The 23,897-nt window shown below is 41.5% G+C and overlaps 1 protein-coding gene across 1 annotated transcript in view; it reads right to left on the bottom strand.

The window, feature by feature from the left end:
- Positions 1–23,897, bottom strand: part of CDH12 (cadherin 12) — a 758,791-nt gene that overhangs the window by 26,161 nt on the left and 708,733 nt on the right. The window contains exons 8-9 of the mRNA XM_063451837.1: positions 7,303–7,490; positions 4,789–5,042 (exon numbers count right to left, since the gene is read on the bottom strand). Of these exons, the coding sequence (XP_063307907.1) occupies positions 4,789–5,042; positions 7,303–7,490 (442 nt within the window). The remainder of the gene's footprint in view (positions 1–4,788; positions 5,043–7,302; positions 7,491–23,897) is intronic.

The raw sequence follows: 23,897 nt of genomic DNA, 5'->3' as shown, positions 1-23,897 counted from the left end.
TACTGTTTCATGTCACTATTAAACAAAATGGAGCAACACATAGTAATCTTATTGGAAAAAGCATGTGCACATTTATGATAATCTAATTTATTATGGAGATCAGCTGATTGAATCAATAAGATGGAGTTCATGTTGCACTTTCATGTAATTTTTCTTATAATACAAGTGAAAAATATTTGACACCACTAAGGACTTCATACCATAGAGGCGAAGTGAATTATGCCTTAAACAAGAAACTCATCGCAACTACAGAAAAAAGTCACCAACCCTAATAAGGATGGTAATGGTAACAAATCGGTGATAAATATCCTAAGCTAGACTAGAGTGCCAAACCCTATCAAGTAGTCTACAACCCTATGCACTAACCTCAGTTCTTAACCTTAAAATTTTTAAATGTGAACATTAACTAAAAAGTCTGAAACTTGCAGGCATACAACACATACAAGGCATCAATTCTCTCTGGTTATTGAATCAAATTAGCAACAGCATCAAAACCACTGATAGTTAATAACATTTATTGTATAATTATAAGGGTACCTGTTGGGGAGGCGGATATATAAGGCAACAAGTGAACAGTCAGTTCTTGAATTTTATGAGTTGGAAGTAGGAAAAATGAGTGAGTTTGACAAGGGCCAAATAGTGACAGCTAGAGCATCTTCAAATCGACAAGACTTGTGAGGTGTTCCCAGTATGCTGGGGTAAATACCTAACAAAAGTGGTGCAACGTAGGACAACTGGTGAGCTGCATCAGAGTCATGGATGCCCAAGCCTCATTAATACATGAGGGGAGTGAAGACTATAGTCCAATCACACAGAAGAGCTACTGTATCTCTAATTGCTGAAAAACTTAATGCTGGCCGAGATAGAAAGGTGTTAGAATGCCCCTGTTCTGTCCACCACCGAAAATGCCTTCAGTGGGGACATGAGTGTCAGAACTGTACCATGGAGCAATGGAAGTAGGCTGTCTGGTCTGATAATCACACTTTCTTTGTCTGATCAATGTAACTCTTACTTTGGATAATAACATGTAACGGCACCCCGGGCATAAAGGGGTTAAACCACCGTTTAGAAGATCTTCCCCTTCCAGAGATACAGGCACAGCTACTGCAGAACACCCAACTCCCGAACTGCATACAAAATAGCACTCCAAATACAAACATACGTCAAAATCATACAAATTGGTCCAGTGGTTCAAAAGATAGATCGTAGTCCTTTGTGACCAAATGAAGCATGGCTTTTCTGCCCAAAACCAGTTCCACAGAGTCTTCTATCCTGGATATAATTGGGAAGTAATCCAATTATCTCCAAAAACAGAGGCAAAACTCCATTGAACACATGGCAGCAAAAGACAATAAAATACATAAAAATATATAACTGTGCAGCCATTGCATAAAACAGGTACATACAGGTACAGGTACATTCAAGATATCCCCAGATCTGAGCACACATTATTACTGAATGGCGCTCAGATCACACACATACAGTTCAATTACCATGGTGCTACAGTCTTTCCCATAGTCTTTCATTATACGAATGGGCTCCATGACATAGCTATCTGGGATGTCACCACTCAAACAGGGCAAGCACCGAATAACCCGGCTTTCATGTCTTTGCATGGGAAAATCAAGCTTTTTAACATGGGGCCATAGTCCAGAGGCAACAGATGGGCAACCAGGCTCCTCCAATGCAATGTGGCGAGATTGGTCTCATCACATCTCTCCCCTTTTCCAAACAGACTAACAGGGTATCTGACCTCCTGCCGGTCAGTGCCCTGGTTAGTCCAGCAGCCCACCCACAAAACACAATCAGTAATACAGCCCACCCACAATAACTGGTTACTACACCTTGGTAGAGGAGAAACTTGTCCATGTCCAGGTGCCTCACCATGGCTGTGTGGGTGACTGGTAAGCTGACTTGGTGGGTTGCTGAGTGGGCAGAGACCAGCTTTACTCTGCCCTGGTGCCAGCACTACCACGGGAGTAGTCTGGTTGGAGCCTGGTTGCTGGAGGGGGAGACCGACTGTCTCCCTTTTAGATACACAGCTCTGCTGCTGAAGGGGGAGACAGACTGTCTCCCCTTTAGATACACAGCTCTGCTGCCGGAGGGGGAGACCAACTGTCTCCCCTTTGGCTAAACAGCCCTGTCGCTGGGGGGCAGGACCGACCATCCCTACCCCCTGTTCTGTAAGTGCAGAGACCACGGTCCCATCTGCACGGTTGTGGGGCTTACTGTCTCCCCCTGGTACGTTAAGCTGCCACTGGGGAGAGGGGGTAACAAGCTCCTCTCCCATATATACTTCCAGCCGCGGGGGAGGGAGACCGACTGAGTCCTGCTGCTGGGGAAAGGAGACTGTGCTCCCAATTCCCTGCAGATCACACTGTCGCTGGGGAATGGAGACTGGGCTCCCAATTCCCTGCAGATCACACTGCCGCTGGGGATCTGAGCCGACCACCCAGCATCACTGTAGCTCACCCTGCCGCTGGGAAGGGAGGACGCTGCTCTCCTCTCCCTGCAAGATACACTGTCGTTGGGGAGGGGAGACGATGCTCTCCCCTCCCTGCACTTCACATTGCCGCTGGGGAAAGGAGACACGGCTCTCTATTCCCTGCAAATCAATCTGCCGCTGGGGATCTGGGCTGAGCGCCCAGCATCCCTGAAGGGCCGGTGGAGTCCCATCTCCACCTGCCGCCTGGGGTTCCTCCCAGTAAAGCTCTACAATATCTTCCCAGCTGAAGGGGTCTGGATCTGGGTCTGTCACCTTGCTGTCCTGCTGAGCCTTCCCAATGGAGTGGAAGAGATCTCGGTAGTCTGCTCCAGTTCCCACTCCAGGGTTGCTAGGTGAGCCAGGTCTTGCTCTACCTCATGGGGGTCATCCAGTCATGCCTAGCCTCCCTCTCGTAGAAAATGTCCTAAAGTCTGGTCTGCGCAGGGCTCCCGAAGTCAGGCTCTGCAAAGGACTCCCATAACAAGCCAGGACCATCAAACTCCTCTCCCTCTGGCTTGTCATGCTCAGCTGTCCAGGGTATATACTGTGCCATATACCACCAGAGCGCCTGGTAGGCATCCTCCAGCCATAGCTCCTGCCATACCCAGTGCTCTAGTTCCTTCACCCATTCCTCCAGTGGCTGCTCTCCCAGGAAGGGCATCCGCAGGGCCACTTGCTTCTGCAACCGCTGCTCTTCACTGGGGAGACTCTCACCCCGCTGGTATTGTACATTATCCAGGGCCTGGTACCAGATGCCTTTCCTTAATGCATCCCGGCCATCCAGGTCCTCCTCCTCGTATAACACTGCTGGTTCCATTCTGTTGCTTTTAGGGTCGCTGTACTGGGACATGCGTTGCCCCCAACTTGTAAACCCACGGAATGGTGCCTCCTGTAGCTGTCCTTCTGGCTGAGGGACGATCCCGCCGCTTGCCACCAATTGTAACGGCACCCCGGGCATAAAGGGGTTAAACTGCCATTTAGAAAATCTTCCCCTTCCAGAGATACAGGCATAGCTACTGCAGAACACAAAACTCCCGAACTGAATACAAGGGAATGCTCCCAACTCCCAAACTGCATACAAAATAGCACTCCAAATACAAACATACGTCAAAATCATACAAATTGGTCCAGTGGTTCAAAAGATAGATCGTAGTCCTTTGTGACCAAATGAAGAATGGCTTTTCTGCCCAAAACCAGTTCCACAGAGTATTCTGTCCTGGAGATAATTGGGAAGTAATCTAATTATCTCCAAGGACAGAGGCAAAACTCCATTGAACACATGGCAGCAAAAGACAATAAAATACATAAAAATATATAACTGTGCAGCCATTGCATAAAACAGGTACATTCAACATATCCCCAGATAGCTCAGATCTGAGCACACATTATTACTGAATGGCGCTCAGATCACACACATACAGTTCAATTACCATGGAGCCAAATCTTTCCCATAGTCTTTCATTATACGAATGGGCTCCATGGCATAGCTATCTGTGGTATCACTGCTCAAACAGGGCAAGCACCGAATGACCCGGCTTTCGTGTCTTTGCAGGGGAAAATCAAGCTTTTTAACATGGGGCCATAGTCCAGAGGCAACGGACGGGCAACCAGGCTCCTCCAATGCAATGGCGAGATTGGTCTCGTCACATAACATATAAAAGAATACACTAAAAGGAAAGCACCAAGCATGCCTTGTATGTAGGAGGGACATTTTAAATAGGAATTACTTCTCTCCAGCTATAGTCAGTTCAATGTGCAACTTTTCAAAGAACAACTTTAAAGAGGAACTGACACTTCCTAGGATTTTTAATATTATGTTTACTTATCACCTATATTTAACAAATATGTATTTGTGTAGTGTAAAGGTAAAATTAAATCAAATTAAATGTAGAAATCTACACCTCTTTTTTCTAAAACTGGGCACCTTTATCTTAGTTCCCTCTCAGTCATTGTTATAAGCTTTGTCCTGTGCTCCTGGTGTCAGCATAGAGAGACCATGTAGAGAGGAGGAACTTAAAAGAATGTTTCTTATTTCTGCTCTATGATTATGATGTAATGTGCTACATCCTTAATATAAATTTAAAAGAAAATTAAAAATATTATGGGAAAAAAAACACTTCAACATGAGTTTTAAGTTATTTTCAATGTTTTATTCATTATATAAACTCCAGAGAAGTGGCAGTTCCTCTTTATTATGCATTTATATGATACAACATATTGTAAAAACATATTACCAGTTTTTTTGTTTTGTTTTTTTAAATGCATAGTAATAACTTTTACAGTAAAACAATGTTGTCACTCACCTAACAGTGCTGGATCCTATATCAAGATCTTGTGCTGTTACAGCCCCAATTATTGTACCAATAGGTGTATCCTCATATACTTCCATTGTATAGAAATGTTTGCTGAAGACAGGAGGTTCATCTACATCTAAAACGTTTATTTTAACAGTAGCTGTGTCTTTAAATGGACCCACAGAATTAAAATGATGATCCAAATGAGTATTAGAGGCTTCAACTTTAAAAGTATATGCTTTTTTTGTCTCAAAATCCAGTGGCTGAAAGATAAAATGTATACATTACCAAAAAGGCTTTATTTAGCTAGAATATCAAATATTTATTTTAAAATCAAGCCTTTTTTTTCACTATATGCATAATGAAGATCAGAGTACATAATGTGCTGATGTTTGCAGAAGATCCAAAAGCTTACACGGTATGTGGTTTAGTAAAATCTTTCAAAGACAAATTTTGCTTCACGTATCTCTCTTTTCAGAAACTGTACTACCTGATAAAAATAATTAAAGCATATAAGTTTCATATGGAACTGATAGCAGAAAGAGCTAACTGCAGTTCTATGTATTAAAAATATTTCAATATTTTGTTGTCCATCATTGCCATCTAGTGGTTATTAGTGAAAATGTCTCCTTTTATTTGAATAATTTCAATAAAATGCATAGAAATAGACTTTGAGTTCAAATAGCTACAATTGTAACTGTATAAAATAATAATAATTATAATAGCAGTTTACAACATTCACTGAGATGTATTGGCACAGGAAATCAGATGTGTGTTATTAATTATAAGCAGTTCCTCAAATCTGAAACTCCAATCGTGTCCTAATTTTCTAGCTGTTAGGGCATATTAAATAAACATGTTAAATAACTGGCAATTCATTTGGAAAGATGTTTTTTATTTTTGGTGAAAACACAGATAAGTATTTTACATTAACTATTCAGTTTCATGTGCACAAGAAAAACAAATTAATTGTCAAATAATTATTTAGCATTGGATTCTCTTGGAGATATTGAGTAGATTCTATTATATAGAACATTAGTGCACAGTTACTAAAGGTAAACTACATATTGAATCAATAATGAAATAACTTGTCAATCTACCATGTATTAATTATTTCTCACGGATCTATTGACCCAATTGATAGTTTTATACAGCATGAAAACTCTTTACAATATTGAAATAGAATTTAGTAAATTCTGTAATGTGTTTAACCCTCTGTATGTTGCCATGTGGATCTCTGGCTATATATCATGGAAATGGAATACACACAGGATCTCTATCATGCCTGGCTTCATCCATTTCATTATTACAGCATCCCATGATGGATGATTAATTTAATAACCTGCTACTCCAGACATACCCAGACTACTTAGACTATTAAAATATATATTGTTCAAGTAGAGATTGTAGTCGCATTAGTCCAATGATGTAGATGTAAAAAACTAATACAATTTGTATCTTGTAAAACCTTTTTTATTGGACTAACAGAATTTTGTAATGACAAGCTTTCAGGAGAATCTCCCTTTCTCAAGTCTAAAGCATTTCTGAACAAGACGACAAATAGAATTCAAAGTTGAGTTATGATACACGGGATAAAGCGACATGAGTGCAGATAAACACAGGTTTGATAGAAAATAGACACCATTCTTGCAGAGGGTCGTAAATAGCTTGTGTGAAGAACACAGAGTGAGAGGGAAGAGAGAGAAAAAAAACAAGCAAACAGTGCAGAAGATGGTACTAGAAGGGGGTATATATAATTTAAAAGGATTATGCGCAGTATCTTAGCTGTTCCTAGAATTGCACTCTTCTGGACAGTGATCTCAGATGTCACATCTGGAATCTGTTGAAGCCACTCCCCCAACTTGGGAGTCACAGCCCCGAGTTCTCCAATGACAAATGGGACTACTACTGCCTTCACTGTGAATCTAGTGTCACAACTGGAATATATATTCATATATTGCAAATGTCATAGTTGTGTCATTTTAATTTATGTTAATACAGTAGGCTCTTTAAATGTACCAAGTTTGCTTACTTCCTTAGTTTTGTTGTTAAGTGAATACATCTTTCTTATATTAAACAAATTCCCTTCTAGTCTGCATTCTAGAGCATTTAACTATATTTTAATGACTATTATCCTCTATGCGTTAACTTCATAAATAGCAACTTTAAAACACAATGAAAAAAAGATGCTGAACATTTATTAAATGCGATTATGACCAGCATTATATTGCTAGCTTTAATTCCCTTCTTAAATGTCCTTTGTTTACATACCGGTAGCTTAGATATATCTAAGATCTTCCTTCTAACCCAGTTTATTATAAATTATAAAATGAAACTAGATTTAAGTAAAAATAAGTATTTTTAAAACCACATTTGTCATCATTTCAAAATAACTAAATGTATTATCATCATTTGAAATTAAAGAAAAGCTATTTATCAACACATTTTGAGTGTTATATGAGACTATACATTACAAGTTGTGATTCACATTAGTGTTTTCAAAACTTGAATCATTTTAGTTACCTTTTTAAGAATGAGTATTCCTTCCTGTGTCTCTTCATCAGTTTTTATGTCAAACAAATTTCCACCATCTCCAGGAACAATATTATATTCAATTTCTGCATTTCTTCCAAAATCAGGATCAACGGCACGAATCCTACCAATAGGTGACCCAACTGGGGAACTCTCCGGTACTTTCAAATGAAATATGCCTGATAAGTGGAGTCAAAATAGTTTAGTATGGAGACAGTGTATTATTTTAAGGTTTGACATTAGTTTATCATAATTATACCTGAATATATGCTTAACACGGGTACTCATTCGTAATCTTAAAATACTCTGTATATTGACATTTCTATTAAAAACATATATGAGTAATTTAGGATAATTCATATATTGTCTATTTATGGGTTTTCAATCACAATGTAAATATTTATAAAACATAATAGCCAATTAAAATGTGTTATGCACGGCTTAATCAGTGTAATAAAGTATGTGAAACTGATGCAATAAATCACTAAAAGGGAGATTTATCACGGCAAATAAGTTGCCATTATTAAACTTGCACCCAAAATTGCACCTGATTTGCCTTGACAAATCTCCTCTTGGTATATTATCTCTTCTATATATTATAGTTAAATAACACAAATATATCAATGTATAGTGCTGAATAGTTACAATTATTTTTCACCTTATGTAAATATATGGACACAGACACTTTGACTTACTTTCCCATTGTCTACACATTTATTCTTACATGTTCATTTATAGACATAAACATATTTCACATTCAATAGCTAAAACTCAGTAAAAGTTAAACTTGGAGATTTGATTGAATCCGAAATGCAATTCAACTGACTAGGTGATTGCCCAAAATACCTATTTCTGAGTTGCCACACACCAGAATCCTGGGGGGAAGTGACTTACGCAAGCAGGAACATACTCAGTTCAGTTCTCACTTAGCAGTGGCATTCTTGGAACGAGAAAAAAAAAGGTGATGAAATGGAGAAAAGGCATTTTTGGTCGGGTCAAATAAGCAATCAGCTTAGTTTGCAATGATGGACAAGAGGTCTACCCGGTAATGTGGGCTGGACCTCCACCAATCAAGAGGTAGCAAAAAAAAAGATGTTTGAAAGTTGGGGGACAGCTTGTAATTTAGATTTTTTTTTCACAGATCAAGTGACAAAAGAGGGGAAAAAATGGAAGAGCAGTAAAACAATCTAGACACCCAAGAAGGATTTCTCCAGACACGTTGACTGCAGCTACTGAGGAAGACCAGTTTTGATGCACTATATTTTACCCTTGCTGTGACTGTGTGGGAGTGGGAGATGGTAGCCTGGGTCATAGATTTAAATGTGTAAAAATGCAGATTAAAGAACAGCACAATTTTGGGCATGTGTTCTAAAGAAGAATATTATGGTACTAGAAAAAGTGCAGAGGCAGGCTACAAAATTATTAAAAAATGTAATGCAGAATTTTAGTTATAACGAAAATGTAACAAATTTGAATCCCTTTAGTTTGTCTTTAACAATGCCTCAGAGGGGAAATTATAGCATTAAAAAAATATATATATTCAGGGACAATACCAACCATTGACTGGAAATCTATTCATTAACAGCTATACATAGGAAAGGAGGTCTGTACATACAGGAATTTACCAAAGCTAGGACTTATATACATTTATTTTTTTATTTTTTATTGTGGCACAGCCCCATTACCCTGTTTTTTGCCATCTTTCCAATTATTTTCAAGGACACTTGAGGGAGTCCTTGCTTGGGATTGCTGCTTTTTCTTATTAGGATTCATACTCGCTGACTCACTTCCCCACTTTTCCTGTGTTAGTTGAACAACAGCATGCATTTGAAATTATATGTAATTTCTGCTGACCCCAACAAAAAACACATTTCTGCTGAAGAGGTTTGGAAGAATTGAACAGTCATAACTATATTTGCTGAATTTAGCATTTTAACTTTATTTTCCTTTGGGGTTCTATTTGTTGGGGAATTAACACCTTAAGGACACAGCTTCAAAAGTTTGTCTTACCCTTAAAGCAGCACTGTCATGGCCGAATCCCGTTTTTTTTTTTTTTTTTAAACCCCCCCCCCCGACTCCACTTCATCTAACGGACCCCCTAGTCACCCACAAATGCCCCTAAGCCCCCCATATTACATATTTTTAATCCTTATTTTCTGCCCCAATCTATATTCAGGGCGCCGCCATCTTTGTGTGGGTAGATGAAGTCCCTGTGGGACACGTTATCTGCCCACACTAGATAGACTGTGAGATTCCCGCACATGCCCAGTGAAACACTTGGGCATGCGAACGGGAATTTCATCTATTCATTCACCAGAAAGACGAATCAATGAATGGATATTTCAGACGAACAAACAAACACTGAGTATCAGTGCCTGTGACAGTTCACTGTTTAAAAAAACAACCCTACTATCCGGCCCCCACCCCTGCATGGCGGGTGGGGTCCCTAAATAACAATAAGTGGGGGGACCTATTGTCCTCCCCCTGCCCCCACCCTCTGAGTGGTGGGTGGGGTCCCTAAATAAGATTGTGGGGGGGACCTACTGTCCTCCCACCGGCCCCCACCCCTGCGTGGCGGGTGGGGGCCCTAAATAAGAATGTGGGGGACCTACTGTCCTCCCCCCAGCCCCAACCCCTGCGTGGTGGGTGGGGTCCCTAAATAACAATAGGGGGGGACCTACTGTCCTCCCCCCGGCCCCCACCCCTGCATGGTGCCCTTAATGAAATCCCCCCTAATCATGGTGACTAAGGGTACCCAAGTCCCTAGTCACCCCTCCCACCCAAATAAAAAGTTACCCCCTACATACCCCCCTCACCCTAAAAATGGTGAAGGGGGAATAAAATCACTAACCTGTAAAGAAAAATTAAACTTACCATTTGACATCTTCTTTGTTCTAAAATCTTCATTATTCAGCCCCAAAAAATGCCAAATAAAAAACCATCATACCTGTCGAACTTAAAATAAAATAAAAAACCCGACGCTAAAAAAATTAATCCATCTTCACCCATGGAGGGCTCCCCGCAGACTTATAAAGCCTTCCCCCGCCCTGCAATTAGGCTAAGAACACACTGATTGGTTGGTTTAAGCCAAGTTTTCTATATTTATAGAAGTCACAAGCGTGTCTAAACATCATTGTCATTAGGTTACAGTGAAGAAGTCCTCGTTTTAACATTGTAAGGTTAGTTTAAATAACTAGGCCATTCAAAAAATGTAATCTTGAATCCTTTCTAAATGACATCAAGAACCTCCCATGGTACAGATTAAACATTATCCCAGATCTAGACTGTAACGGACCGTAAAGGACTAAAGGCAGGATTACTGTAATATGCTCTACAGTCTTAAAGGTACAGTATCCCACAAGTCCCAATAGGTCCACGGATGGCCCTTAAAGGCCCAGTAGCAGTAATATAAACTATTACATGCCCAGATATAGTTTTTACAGTGCAATATGTCCAGGGGCCATAGTCGCAGGGCAGGAGGCTAGCAACCAGGCTTCTCCAGTTCTCAGTGGCGAGGTTGGTTTCGTCACATCTCTCCCCCTTTCCAAAAAGACTAACAGGGTACCTGACCTCCTGCCGGTCAGTGCCCTTGTTAGTCCAGCAACCCACCCACAAAGCAGAAAAATCAGTACAGCCCACCCACAATAAATGGTTACTACACCTGGGTAGAGGAGAAAGTTGTCCATGTCCAGGTGCCTCACCACGGCTGTGCAGGGGACTGGTAGGCTGCCTTGGTGGGTTGCTGAGTGGGCAGAGACCAGCGATACTCTGTCCTGGTGCCAGCACTACCACCGGAGTAGTCTGGTTGGAGCCTGGTTGCTGGAGACGGATTGTCTCCCCCTTCGTTGCATAGCTCTGCTGCTGAATGGGGAGACCGGTTGTCTCCCCCTTGGATACATAGTTCTGTCGTGGGGGGGTAGGACCGACCATCCCTACCCCCTGTGTGGTAAGTGCAGAGACCACGGTCCCATCTGCACCGGTGGGGGGCTTACAGTCTTACCCTGGTACATTAAACTGCCGCTGGGGAGAGGGGGTAACAAGCTCCTCTCCCGATAGAACACTCTGCCCATTAATAATCCGATGCTGGGGAGAGGTGGTAATAAGCTCCTCTCCCATGCATACTTCCATCATCTGCGGAGGGAGACCGACTGTCTCTTCTCCCAATACAGTGTCCTGCTGTTGGGGAAAGGAGACTGGGCTCCCAATTCCCAAAAAGTCACGCTGCTGCTGGGGGGTAGGACCAACTACCTCTGCCCCCTGTAACTCAGCCTGCCGCTGGGGAGGGAGGACGCTGCTCTCCTCTCCCTGCACCTCGCACTGCCGCTGGGGAATGGAGACTGGGCTCCCAATTCCCAAAAAATCATGCTGCTGCTGGGGGGTAGGACCAACTACCTCTGCCCCCTGTAACTCAGCCTGCCGCTGGGGAGGGAGGACGCTGCTCTCCTCTCCCTGCACTTCGCACTGCCGCTGGGGAATGGAGACTGGGCTCCCAATTCCCAAAAAATCATGCTGCTGCTGGGGGGTAGGACCAACTACCTCTGCCCCCTGTAACTCAGCCTGCTGCTGGGGAAAGGAGACTGGGCTCTCTATTCCCAAAAATTCACGCTGCTGCTGGGGGGTAGGACCAACTACCTCTGCCCCCTGTAACTCAGCCTGCCGCTGGGGAATGGAGACTGGGCTCCCAATTCCCTGCAGGACCGGTGGAGAGACCTCGGTCCCATCTCTACCGGCCACCTGGGGTTCTTCCCAGTAAATCTCTACAATATCTTCCCAGCGGAAGGGGTCTGGATCTGGGTCTGTCACCTTACTGTCCTGCTGAGCCTTCCCAATGAAGTGGAAGAGATCTTGGTAGTTTTGCTCCAGTTCCCACTCCAGGGTTGCTAGGTGAGCCAGGTCTTGCTCTACCTCATGGGGGTCATCCCACTCATGCCTAGCCTCCCTCTCATAGAAAATGTCCTGCAGTCTGGTTTGCGCAGGGCTCCCGAAGCCAGGCTCTGCAAAGGACTCCCATAACAAGCCAGGACCATCAAATTCTTCTCCCTCTGGCTTGCCATGTTCGGCTGTCCAGGGTATATACTGTGCCATATACCACCAGAGCGCCTGGTAGGCATCCTCCAGCCATAGCTCCTGCCATACCCGGTGCTCTAGTTCCTTCACCCATCCCTTCAGGGGCTGCTCTCCCAGGAAGGGCATCCGCAGTGCCAGTCGTGTCTGCCATCGCTGCTCTTCACTGGGGAGACTCTTGCCCCGCTGGTACTGTACGTTATCCAGGGCCTGGTACCAGATGCCTTTCCTTAATGCATCCCGGTCATCCATGTCACCCTCATCGTACTCCACTGCTGGTTCCATCCTGGTGCTGTCAGGGTCGCTGTACTCAGACATGCGTTGCCCTCAAATTGTAAAAATCCAAAGCAATGGTGTTCTGTAGCTGTCCTTCTGGCTGTAGGAACGATCCCACCGCTGCCACCAATTGTAACGGACCGTTTCAGCATAAAAGGGGAAAAATCCGTTTAGGCGATAATCCCCTTTTCTCAGATAGGCACAGCTACTGCAGAACATCAAAACTCACGAACTAGATACAGGCGAATGCATCAAACTCCCGAACTGCATACCAGGGAATAAGATAGCACTCCAAGCTGGAACCTCACGAATAGCTGCTAGCAGATGAATAGGAAAAGCAGACATCAGCTTACACTCCTAGCAGTCAATCTCCAACAGCATACATTGAATCCCCCCAAGAACGAGACAAGGCTCCGTGTTGAGGGTCAAGCAGTGGTCTGAGGTGCTGGGGCACCCAGCCTGGTTTTTATTACATGAGTACACATACAGGCCCCACCCAGGGGGAGGCATAAAATAACCAATCACATACATGGTTCAGCCCACACATCCCCTCCCCTCAGATAACATTAAACCCAATTATCCGGTACACTTTTCCAGCCAAGTTCTGGATGTACCCCAAAAACAGGGGGTACACCATATTCAAAATTCAAGTCATTCGGATGAACGGTTCGTGAGATATGGGGTTCCAAAGATTTGACCGACCGCATGGGTAAAGTATCCGAAAACAGTTCCATGCATTTTGGCCCTGCGGTCGGTCACAAACAAGGGAATGAAAACAGACGAATTGCCTGTGTTATAGAGCCTGGAGAGGGTTTGAATGAATTCCCTTGTTTGTGGGGTTCTTTCTACCGAACGGCGGGTCATTCGGTAGTTTCTATACGAATTTCTGGAAGTATGGAGGTCTCAGCGGTGTTTGCCTAGTCAAGTGTCCGATTTTAGTTCCAGACACTCGACGGCAAAACACCGCTGTTCGGTAGTTTAAGATGGCCGCCGCCACGTGTTCGTTTCCCGAATGGCGGCCACCCAGAGGACAAAGAATACATTACACTGATTGCCAATTACCCGTTTGCAACATTGTTGCAAACGGTAATTGGAGGCACACTTATTCCTGGGTGGTCTGGTTGTTCGGTAGTTTCACTCAATATACTGAATGGAGTGATTCTATCGAACAATCAGGTGAATGCTGCATACATATAACCCAGGTTAACTGAACACATAAATGCATACATGATATTAAAGGACTAAAGGCAGGATTACTGTAATATGCTCTACAGTCTTAAAGGTACAGTATCCCACAAGTCCCAATAGGTCCACGGATGGCCCTTAAAGGCCCAGTAGCAGTAATATAAACTATTACATGCCCAAATATAGTTTTTACAGTGCAATATGTCCAGGGGCCATAGTCGCAGGGCAGGAGGCTAGCAACCAGGCTTCTCCAGTTCTCAGTGGCGAGGTTGGTTTCGTCACATAGACTGTTCTGTTGAATTCCTTCAGTCTGAACTCCTACAAATTTGGAATTTGCATGCCCCGCTGCGTAAGGTGAGGGTAAAAGGAGCACATATGAACTGTATCACAGCTGACTTCATCCAAATGTACCAGTTTCGGGATTCTTTGTGGTCAAAGTTTAAGCTTACTGGCTCTATGAATGATCACTGTGCATATAGACAATGGCGAAATATATGCACAAAACAGACAAAATTGGCCAAGGCCCAGTATTTCTATGAAAATCTGAACAATAACATCTCAAACCCTAGAAACATTTGGAAAGTCAAAAATAAACTACAAACTCCCCCAAGCCACTCCCAACCCTCCACTGTCAAAGTGGATAACCAAACCCTGCAACTTCCCTTAGATGTAGCAAATGCCTTTATCAATTATTTTGTCGGATGCTCTACTGCCCTGACTGCCAAGCTAATAAATGACACACATCCTGAAACTACAAATGTGGATCAGGCCCCACTAAATTTGCCAAGGCCCAATATAGACAAGTTCATTTTTAGACCTGTACCTGTTATTGTCATTAAAAACATCTTAATAATCTAAAAATTAAAAAAACAATCCGGACCTGATCACATACCAGCAATGCTGATGAAGCTCAGTGCGCCGGCAATTGCTAAACCTGTCGCAACTCTAATTAAAGAATCCTTGGTGTCTGGATACATACCAAAACTTTGGAAGACTGCGAGAGTAGTGCCTATCCATAAAAGTTGTGACACTACTTTGGTTTCTAACTATCTCCCAATATCATTGCTTCTGGTATTGTCAAAAATCTTGGAAAAATGTGTCCATATAATAATCAAATTATCTGACCCCTGATCAATCAGGCTTTCGCCAGAATCACTCTACTACAACTGCCCTCTTAAAAGTTTGCAATGACATCCAAACTGGCATGGAACAAGGAGACCTAACTGGAGCTATTTTCCTTGATTTTGCTAAGGCCTTTGACACAGTAGACCACGACATTCTACTGCACAAACTCAAAAACGCAGATGACACAGTAATCTATGCAAGCAAATCCGATCTACCGCAGCTTGAGGCTGCGCTCCAAGACCAGTTTACAGAGGTAGAAAAGTGGATCGCAAAGAACAAACTCTTCCTGAACACTGACAAAACTGTCACAATGATATTTGGAACAGTACCTAAATTATACAAATTACACAATTCCTACCTATCCATCAAAACAAATTCAAATGGCACACTGACCGCAGTCCACTCTTTCAAATACATGGGTATGTTGTTAGACCCCAATCTATCTTTTGGCCTGCACATAGAAAAGCTTGCATATAAACTTTATCCAAAACTAGGTGCCCTGTACGGAAACCAATCCTGCCTAAGCCCTACAGTACAGGAAAAGATTGTACAGGAAATGGTGGTGCAATTATACTCTCTAGGGGTTGCTTCTACAGTCCATAAACTATTTATTGTATATCGATTAAAAAGACCAAAAAGTACACTGATCATCCACAACATTAAAGGGAAACTATAGTCACCAAAATAACTTTAGCTTAATTAAGCAGTTTGAATGTGCATGCCCTTGCAGTTTCACTGCTCAATTCTCTGCCACTTAAGAGTTGCATCACTTTGATTATACAGCCCTAGCCCCACCTTCCTGAATGTGACTTGCTCAGCCTTCATTAATACTTCCTGTAAAGTGAGATCTAGTGTTTACACTTCCTTAATTGCAAGTCTGTTTAATTTAGAATGTATGTTTAATTTAGAATGTTGTATGTCGTATTTAGAATGTCGTATTAGAACGTGCACTGTTAATAGTCTCATAGACCTTGCAGGAGCCTACTGTGTGTGACTATAGTTCAATTTACAGAGCAGGAGATACAAACTTCTAAAGTACGTTAACATCTGATTGAAAATGAAACATTTTTTTATGCAGGCTATGTGAGTCACAGCCAGGGGAGGGGTGGCTAGGACTGCATGCACAGAAACAAAAATATTTTAACTCCTAAATTGCAGAGAATTGAAATGTGAGACTGCACTGGCATGATCTATGCACAAAAACTGCTTCTTTAAGCTAGTGACTATAGTGTCCTTTTAAAACCATTGACAGGCTAAGTGAATTACATCGACGTTATCATTACAATGACACCTATCAAGGATTGGGATATATTATACATCAAGTGAACTATTAATTCATGAATTCAATGTGTTGGAATCAGGAAAAATTAGCACTTTGACAAGGATCAAATGGTGATTGCTAGATGACTGCGTCAGAGCATCTCCAAAACTGCAAGTCTTGTAGAGGTATTCTCAGTATGCATTGTTTAGTACCTACCAAAAGTGGTGAAACTGGCGTCAGGTTCATAGGTGCCCAAATCTCATTGATGTGTGTGGGTTGTATGGGTAGTGAAGGCTAGTCCATATTGTTTGATCACTCAGAATAGCTACTGTAGCTCAAATTGCTGAAAAACCTAATTCTCGCCTTGATAGAAAGGTGCCAGAACATACAGTGCATTGCAGTTTGCTGCATACGGGGCTGCATAGCCACAGACTCTACCTAAAGGGTATGCTGCTAATGTTATGGTGCCGGATACTACAAGACATGTTCAGAGGTCTTGTGGAGTCCATGCCTCGACACATCAGATATGCTTTGGCAACATGAAGGGGACCTACACAATATTATGCAGCTGGTTTTAATGTTGTTACTGATCAGTACATATGATCATTCTGCCCATATGTTTCTGGGAATCAAGGAATCATATAATTTTTGTTCACCAATATTAATTTATTAATCAACAAAACAAGTATGTTAACAGAATACTTTTGTAGTAACGATAAAACAAAGAGCCTAGTAAAACCCAGGTGTCATAAATAAATAAAAGTATGCGCATACTATTTTTACTTTAGATATTTGACAGGTACAACATAAATTGCCACTATTTATCATTTACTGATGTGTATCAGAGTTTATTGATTTATAGATGATACGTAAACCATGGTCCGCTTAAGAATTCAGGGCAGTAAACTTACAGAGTCTACATTAATTCACCTTGAGTACATTGCAAACCCATATTTCATATTTGCTGACCTTCGGTCTTCATGTATATTTCTATTTAATTTCCTGGTTGAGTTATATGGAAATGTAGACTAATTTGTCTTTCTAGGTACATAAGTTAAATAGATAAAATAAAAATGTATTTTATAATAGTACAAAATTTGGTTTCTTGCTTTTAGTATTACGTCCAAACAATTATCATGCTTGTGCTGGATTTGCCATCAGGAGTACAGGTGCCGTTCAGCTGGGAGCCAACTCTAGCATTATTACTATTAGCTAGCTAGCTAGTTCACACACTTAGTTTAATATAAAGTAAAAACTACATTTTTAAATGTAATTGAAATATTTTTACATGATTCATAATTTTAAGCTTCAAAGAAGAAGATATAAATAAAATAATTGCAACAATCAAGGAAAAGTCAACCAGTGTTACTGAACAGAACAGCAAGTTAGTAAATTAGTCAAAGTGAATTATATTAGGAAACTGGTATACTGCAGCATGTTCCGAAGTCAATGATGTCTGGAATAACTATGTACCAAAAATATAGAGGAACTATGTATCATTAATGTATATATATTAAAAATATGAAAATGCCATTTGTTAAATACTAAGCGGGGTCTATTTTCTCTCTCTCTCTGTCTCTCTCTCTCTCTCTGTAAATATATATATATATATATATATATATATATATATATATATATATATATATATATATATATATATATATATACAGAGAGAGAGAAAATAGATTACAAATAGAATACAATTCCACCTATTTCCTACTTGTTTGATCTACAGCTTCATACAGATTTCTTAATTTACAGGTAAATTATTCGTAAAGAAATATCCTTTATGTGGCGAAACCGACCTCGCCACGTGTCCTTGGAGGGGGCTGCTTGCCCGCCTCTTGCCTTTGGACTATGGCCCTGGGAGATTGGGCCCTTTTACAAAACGTATTTGGCCCTAACAGAGTGCATGTCACTCATTCTGGCCCTTTAAACACAGTGGGGGCCATTCGGTGCTTGCCCGGTGTGAGCAGTGATACCCCCAGATAGCTATGCCATGGAGCCTATTCATATAATGAAAGACTATGGGAAAGACTTTGGCTCCATGGCAATTAAACTGTATTTGTGTGGTCTGCGTGCCATTCACCTAATAATGTGCACGCGGACCTGAGCTATCTGGGGATATGTTACATGTCTGCGTTTAATGTATAAAAGTTACTTTATATATTTTAAAACATAATCCTGTATTTAGGTCCCCACATGTGTATTGGAGTTTTGTCTTTGACCTGGGAGATAATTGGATTGCTTCTCCAATTATCTCCAGGGCAGAAGGGAGGAAACCAGGATGCATTGTGGGGATGTTTTTACTTTTACTGTTTGAGTCAGATTAAAATACTACCAGCCAGGGGGAACAAAATATACTTTTACTAACTTTTGAACCCCTGGTCTGATTCATGCCATTTTTTAATATGTAGTTCCCCTGAATGGATTGATTGTGGATATGTATTTTATGTGAATGTGATGTATGGTTTTAAAGTTACAGAGTATGTGTGAAAACTGTAATTTTACTGTATGTAGTAATTATGTTAATTGCTTATCTGAGGGGATGTGTGGGTTGTACTGTTGCTTGATTGGTTGTTTTATGCCTCCCCCTGGGTGTGTCCTGTATGTGCACAACTGTAATAAAAACTAGGCTGGGTGTTCCAGACCTCAGATTCTGCTTGACCCTCAAACCGATGTGTCGTCTCGTTTTTGGGGGAATTGGATTGTATGCTGACTGCCAGGAGTGTAAGCGGATTATATGCTTTTCCTGTTCGGCTGATTCCAGGGTTCGTGTGGTTCCAGTTCGGGAGTTGGAAGATTTGTACAGTTTGCAGTCCGGGAGATTGGTGCTTGCAGTAGCTGCTGGTCTAGGAAAAAGGGGCATATCGCCTAAACAGATTTTAACCCCTTATCTGCTGAAACGGTCCGTTACACTTTATTTGTAACTTTTTATTTGATCAGAAGTTCAATTTGAGATTGTTTATCTCTTTCATTTCTATTAGATGGATAAAGAAAGATTGAGCTCCAGGAATTCAGATTCCTCTTCACAACAAAAAAGGCCACAATCTAAGCTGTATAGGTAAGCCATGTTCTTTCATCAATGTCTTCTGGTTCTTAAATGTGCAAATAAATAAAAAGAGTGAATATCATTAATATATTCATATAGTTCTAAAGGAAATAGAACTTCAGGATAATCCAAAGGGAAGTTGCCCAGAATGACGTAATGTGAATCCTGTGATAACAGAGCCCTGGAGGGGAAACATCTCTGTACAGACTGTTTATCAGTGGCTGCAGGTCCATCTAAACCCACTCCAGATATCATACAATATATTAAACAAGCTGTCGCTCAAGGCATCAAGGAAGCTGGTAGAGCTCACAAAAGACTGAGGTATTCAGAGACTTTGGATTATTCTCCAGATGACTCAGAGGAGGAGTTTATGGATACAGAACCCTTGAGAGATCTAGCGTCTTCTTCAGAGGTAGATACACTAGCAGCTCCAGACTTCCTGGAACCAGCAGAGGTTGATCATTTAATATCTAGAGTTTGTAAAGCTCTCAACTTGAAAGAGGCTTCCAAAGAAGAACTTTTCACCTCCAGTCGCCATTTCTCTGACCTCAGGAGAAAAAGGGCTATGTTCCCAGTACACGCAACAGTAAGAGACCTTATTAAAGAGGAATGGTCCAGATCAGACAGAAAACCCTCTGCTAAAGGAAAATTTTAACGGCTTTACCCATTCGAAAACAAGGTTTCCTGAAGCATTGGATTTTGTCCCCAAGTTAGATGCAGTGGTGGTTAGACTGGGTTTATGTACCACTTTACCGGTAGATAATGCAGGGTCATATAAAGATCCAATGGATAAAAAGATACACTTCAGTCTTTCCAAAGTATATGTGGAATCAGGAACAGGCTTTCATCCAGCAGTAGCCCTTACGTCGGCGCCAGAACACTGAAAGTATGGATGGTGAATTTAGAGGAGGACATTAAAAATGGCAGAGGCAGATCTTCCATATTGGACAGCTTAAGAGACATGATATTGGCTATTGATTTCTCATCAGAAGCAGCAGTAGACCTAGTCAGAACCTTAGCCAAAAATATGCCTTTTCAATTTCTGCTAGAAGAGCACTTTGGCTCAGATTATGGACTGCCGATGCTTCCTCCTAAAGCAGTTTGTTTTCTTCCATTTCATGGTGACATGTTATTCGGCAAAAACCTGGATGATTGTATCAAAAGAGCTGCCGAATGTAAAATACCTTTTTTGCCTCAAGACCGTAGAGCCAAAGGACCCTTTCGTGACAAAAAATATTATTATCCATTTTGAGATAGTAGATCCTACAGGCCAGGAAGGGAGTATGGAAGAAATCAATCTTGGAGAAGTGGGCAGTCTGGCACTAAAGGAGGAAAATCCAAAGGTACTTCCTCCTCCAGTCAGGAGGAGTAGGAGCCCGTTTACTTCAATTCCAAATGGCATGGAAGGAATCCACAAGCAACAACTGGGTTCTAGAAATCATCCGGAGAGGATATTTTCTGGAATTTTACAAGAAACCCCCACTAAGATCTTTTCAAATCACAAGATGGCCAGGAGACAAAGAGAAAAGAATTTCCCTTCAGGACTTAATTTCCTCTTTACAAAAAGGAGTTACAATAAAGGTCCCAACATCAGAAATAACTCATGGGTTCTATTCACACCTCTTCCTAACCAGTAAATCCTCAGGAGGGTGGAGTCCCATTCTAGACCTACACAGACTGAATCAATACTTACACATCTGCAGGTTCAAGATGGAGTCCCTGCAATCTATCATAAAAATAGTCTTCCCCAATCAATGGATGATGTCAATAGACTTATTGGACACCTATTTCCATATCTAGTGCTCAAAACATCAGAAATATCTAAGATTCACTGTGGAAGAGGGTCATTTCCAAATGTACTCAGCACAGCTCCAAGGACTTTCACAAAAGTGAAGTACGTACTATGTATTGCAGAACTGAGGAAACAGGGCATATCCATCTTCCATTATTTGGACGGCATCCTGATTGTGACAGACAACAAAGAAATCTTGTCTTTCCACGCTATCATTTGCTTTCGGTTCTTACAACATCACGGCTGGTAGGTCAATGTCAAAAAGAGCCATCTGTTCCCGAGTCAATCCATGACATACCTGGGAGCCCAGTTCAACAGGAGCTGTTCAACTCTCCCAAGAGCGATTTCTAAGAATCAAGGAAAAGATAGTGGATATCTTGGCCTCCAAAGTAACTTTGACAAAGAAAACTATGAGTCTGCTATGATCCATGTCTTCCTTGAGAGGACTTACAAGGTGGGCGCAATACAGAATGAGGACTTTTCAAGCAAAATTCCTTCTTCAATTTTCTTCACCAACCCATCAAAATTCCAGATCAGTTCACAATTCCCTGATCTGGTGACTAAACAAGAAGTCTCTATGCAAAGTCTTTCCTTTGGGATAAATCTCGTTGGTGGTGATAATGACAGATGCCAGCCAATGGGGTTGGAGAGCCCATTGTCAGAACAGTTTTTGCACAACAAGAATGGAATTTTACGACAAGCAACAAGTCTTCTAATCTACAGGGACTTTTAGCAGTTCTCAAAGCCTGAAACATTTTTCATCACAACTACACCAGCAATGGGTAAAAATAAGACCAGACAATGCCACGGTAGTAGCCTACATCAACCATCAGGGAGGAACCAAAAGTCACAGAATGATGGAAATTATGCAACAGCTGATGTCCTGGGCCCAAAGACACCTGGCAGGTCTAACAGCAATCCATCTCCCAGGGGGAGAGAACCAGATTGCGGATTTCCTCAGCAGAACCAGGAGGGATCCAGGAGAATCCAGCTTGTCGAACAGAGTGTTAAAGATGATAGTGAATAAATTGGGCCTTCCTCAAGTGGATTTAAAAAGAACAAAAGAACAAAAAGGGGAAAACATTCTTTACAAAAGACAACGACCCTCAAGCCATAGGGAGAGACACTCTATCCAACAGTTGGCAATTCAGTAAGAACATTTCCTCCCTTTCCCCGGATTCTCCCCATCCTGAGGAGAATGAGAATGGAACCTGTTCCTCTCATCTTGAATACATACAAGATGCCCTTTTGGCCTCGCAGACCATGGTTTCCTCTCCTACAGAGCCTTTGCGAAGAACCACCATGGCAGCTTCTAAGAGTCCCAGATCTTCTGTATTAAGGACCTGTTCTCCAGATCCGACCTCCCTCAATCTAATGGCATGCAAATTTAAAGGGAAAGGCTAAAGAATAAAGGCTTCTCCCAAGCAGTTGTGGACACTATGCTCAAAGCAAGAAAACGTTCCACTTCTACCACATACTATAGAGTATGGGGTGTTTTTTCTTCCTGGATCATTTCTAAACATATAAATATACAAAGCCCTTCTACAAAATATATATTTTCCCTATAGACTGTAAGCTTGTTTGAGCAGGGCCCTCTTCAACCTATTGTGCCTGTTTTTTTTAATTGTCTCATTTATTGTTCAATCTTTCCCTTTGATAATATTTTAATATTTTAATATAATATTTTAAAGTGCTACCGAATATGCTGGCACTATATAAATACTAGTGATAATAATAATAATAATTTGAATTTCTATAATCTGGCCTCGAGAAAGGACAACACCTTAAAGGTGTATCAGCTTTGTCAGCTCTAACTAACCACAAACGGTCCTTTGACACAGACATGGCTAGATTCCTCAAGGCAGTAATAAAGATCAATCTACAAATTAAGCCATTCACCACGCCTTGGAATTTACCTCTGGTTCTTAAAGCGCTAAAGTCTCATTCCTTTGAACCATTAGACTTAATTTCTATCCACTTTCTCTCCATTAAAGCTGCTTTATTGGTGGCTTTAGCTACAGGCAGAATGGTCTCAGAGTGTCATGCTTTGTCAGATAAAGAACCCTTCACAGTTTTCCATAAAGACAGAGTCATTCTTCGTACTATTCCTGAATTCAGACCAAAATCACCTCTGTTTTTCATATTAACGAGGAATTTGTCCTTCCAGACATACATCCAGGAACACAAGAAAACAGAGAAGAAAATGATCTCTCCTCATTAGATTTAGTGAGATGTCTTAAAATCTCTCTTGATAGAACCACTCCATGGCGTTGTTCTCAGAGTCTTTTTGTCCTACATAGTGGATGTAGAAGAGGCATACAAGCTCCCAAAGCTATCATTAGCAGATGGATTGTGTCAGCCATCATCCAGGCACATCAAGTCTCAGAGATTCCAGTTCCAGGGGAGCTCAAAGCTCATTCAAAAAGATTCCTTTCATCCTCTTGGGCGGCCGCTGCTAAGGCCTCTCCAGAACTGATTTGTAAAGCAGCCCCTTGGTCATTGGCTAATACTTTCATCAGACATTATTAAAGATGTTAAAGCCAATCAGATCAATTTGCAAAGAGTGTCCTTTCTGTTGATAACTCTTGATCCTTAGAGTTTGAATGTTTGTTATTTTGGTTTTTCGTGCTAATGCACTTTGCATTTCATATTCTGGAATCTGTGTTTTTTTTTTCTTTCTCTTCCCTCCCTTAGTTATTGCTTGGGTCTTATCTATTGTTGTGCTGCCATGGATATGGCCAGGAAAAAGGAAAATGTTTTCATACTTACTGTAATTTTCATTTCCTGGTCATAGGCTATGGCAGCACAAAGATCCCACCCTGGGATATTGC

Source organism: Pelobates fuscus, chromosome 4 (assembly GCF_036172605.1).
Source record: "Pelobates fuscus isolate aPelFus1 chromosome 4, aPelFus1.pri, whole genome shotgun sequence".
NCBI lineage: Eukaryota > Metazoa > Chordata > Amphibia > Anura > Pelobatidae > Pelobates > Pelobates fuscus.
Note: the sequence above shows the minus strand (reverse complement) of the source record. Positions and strands in the feature narration are given on the sequence as shown.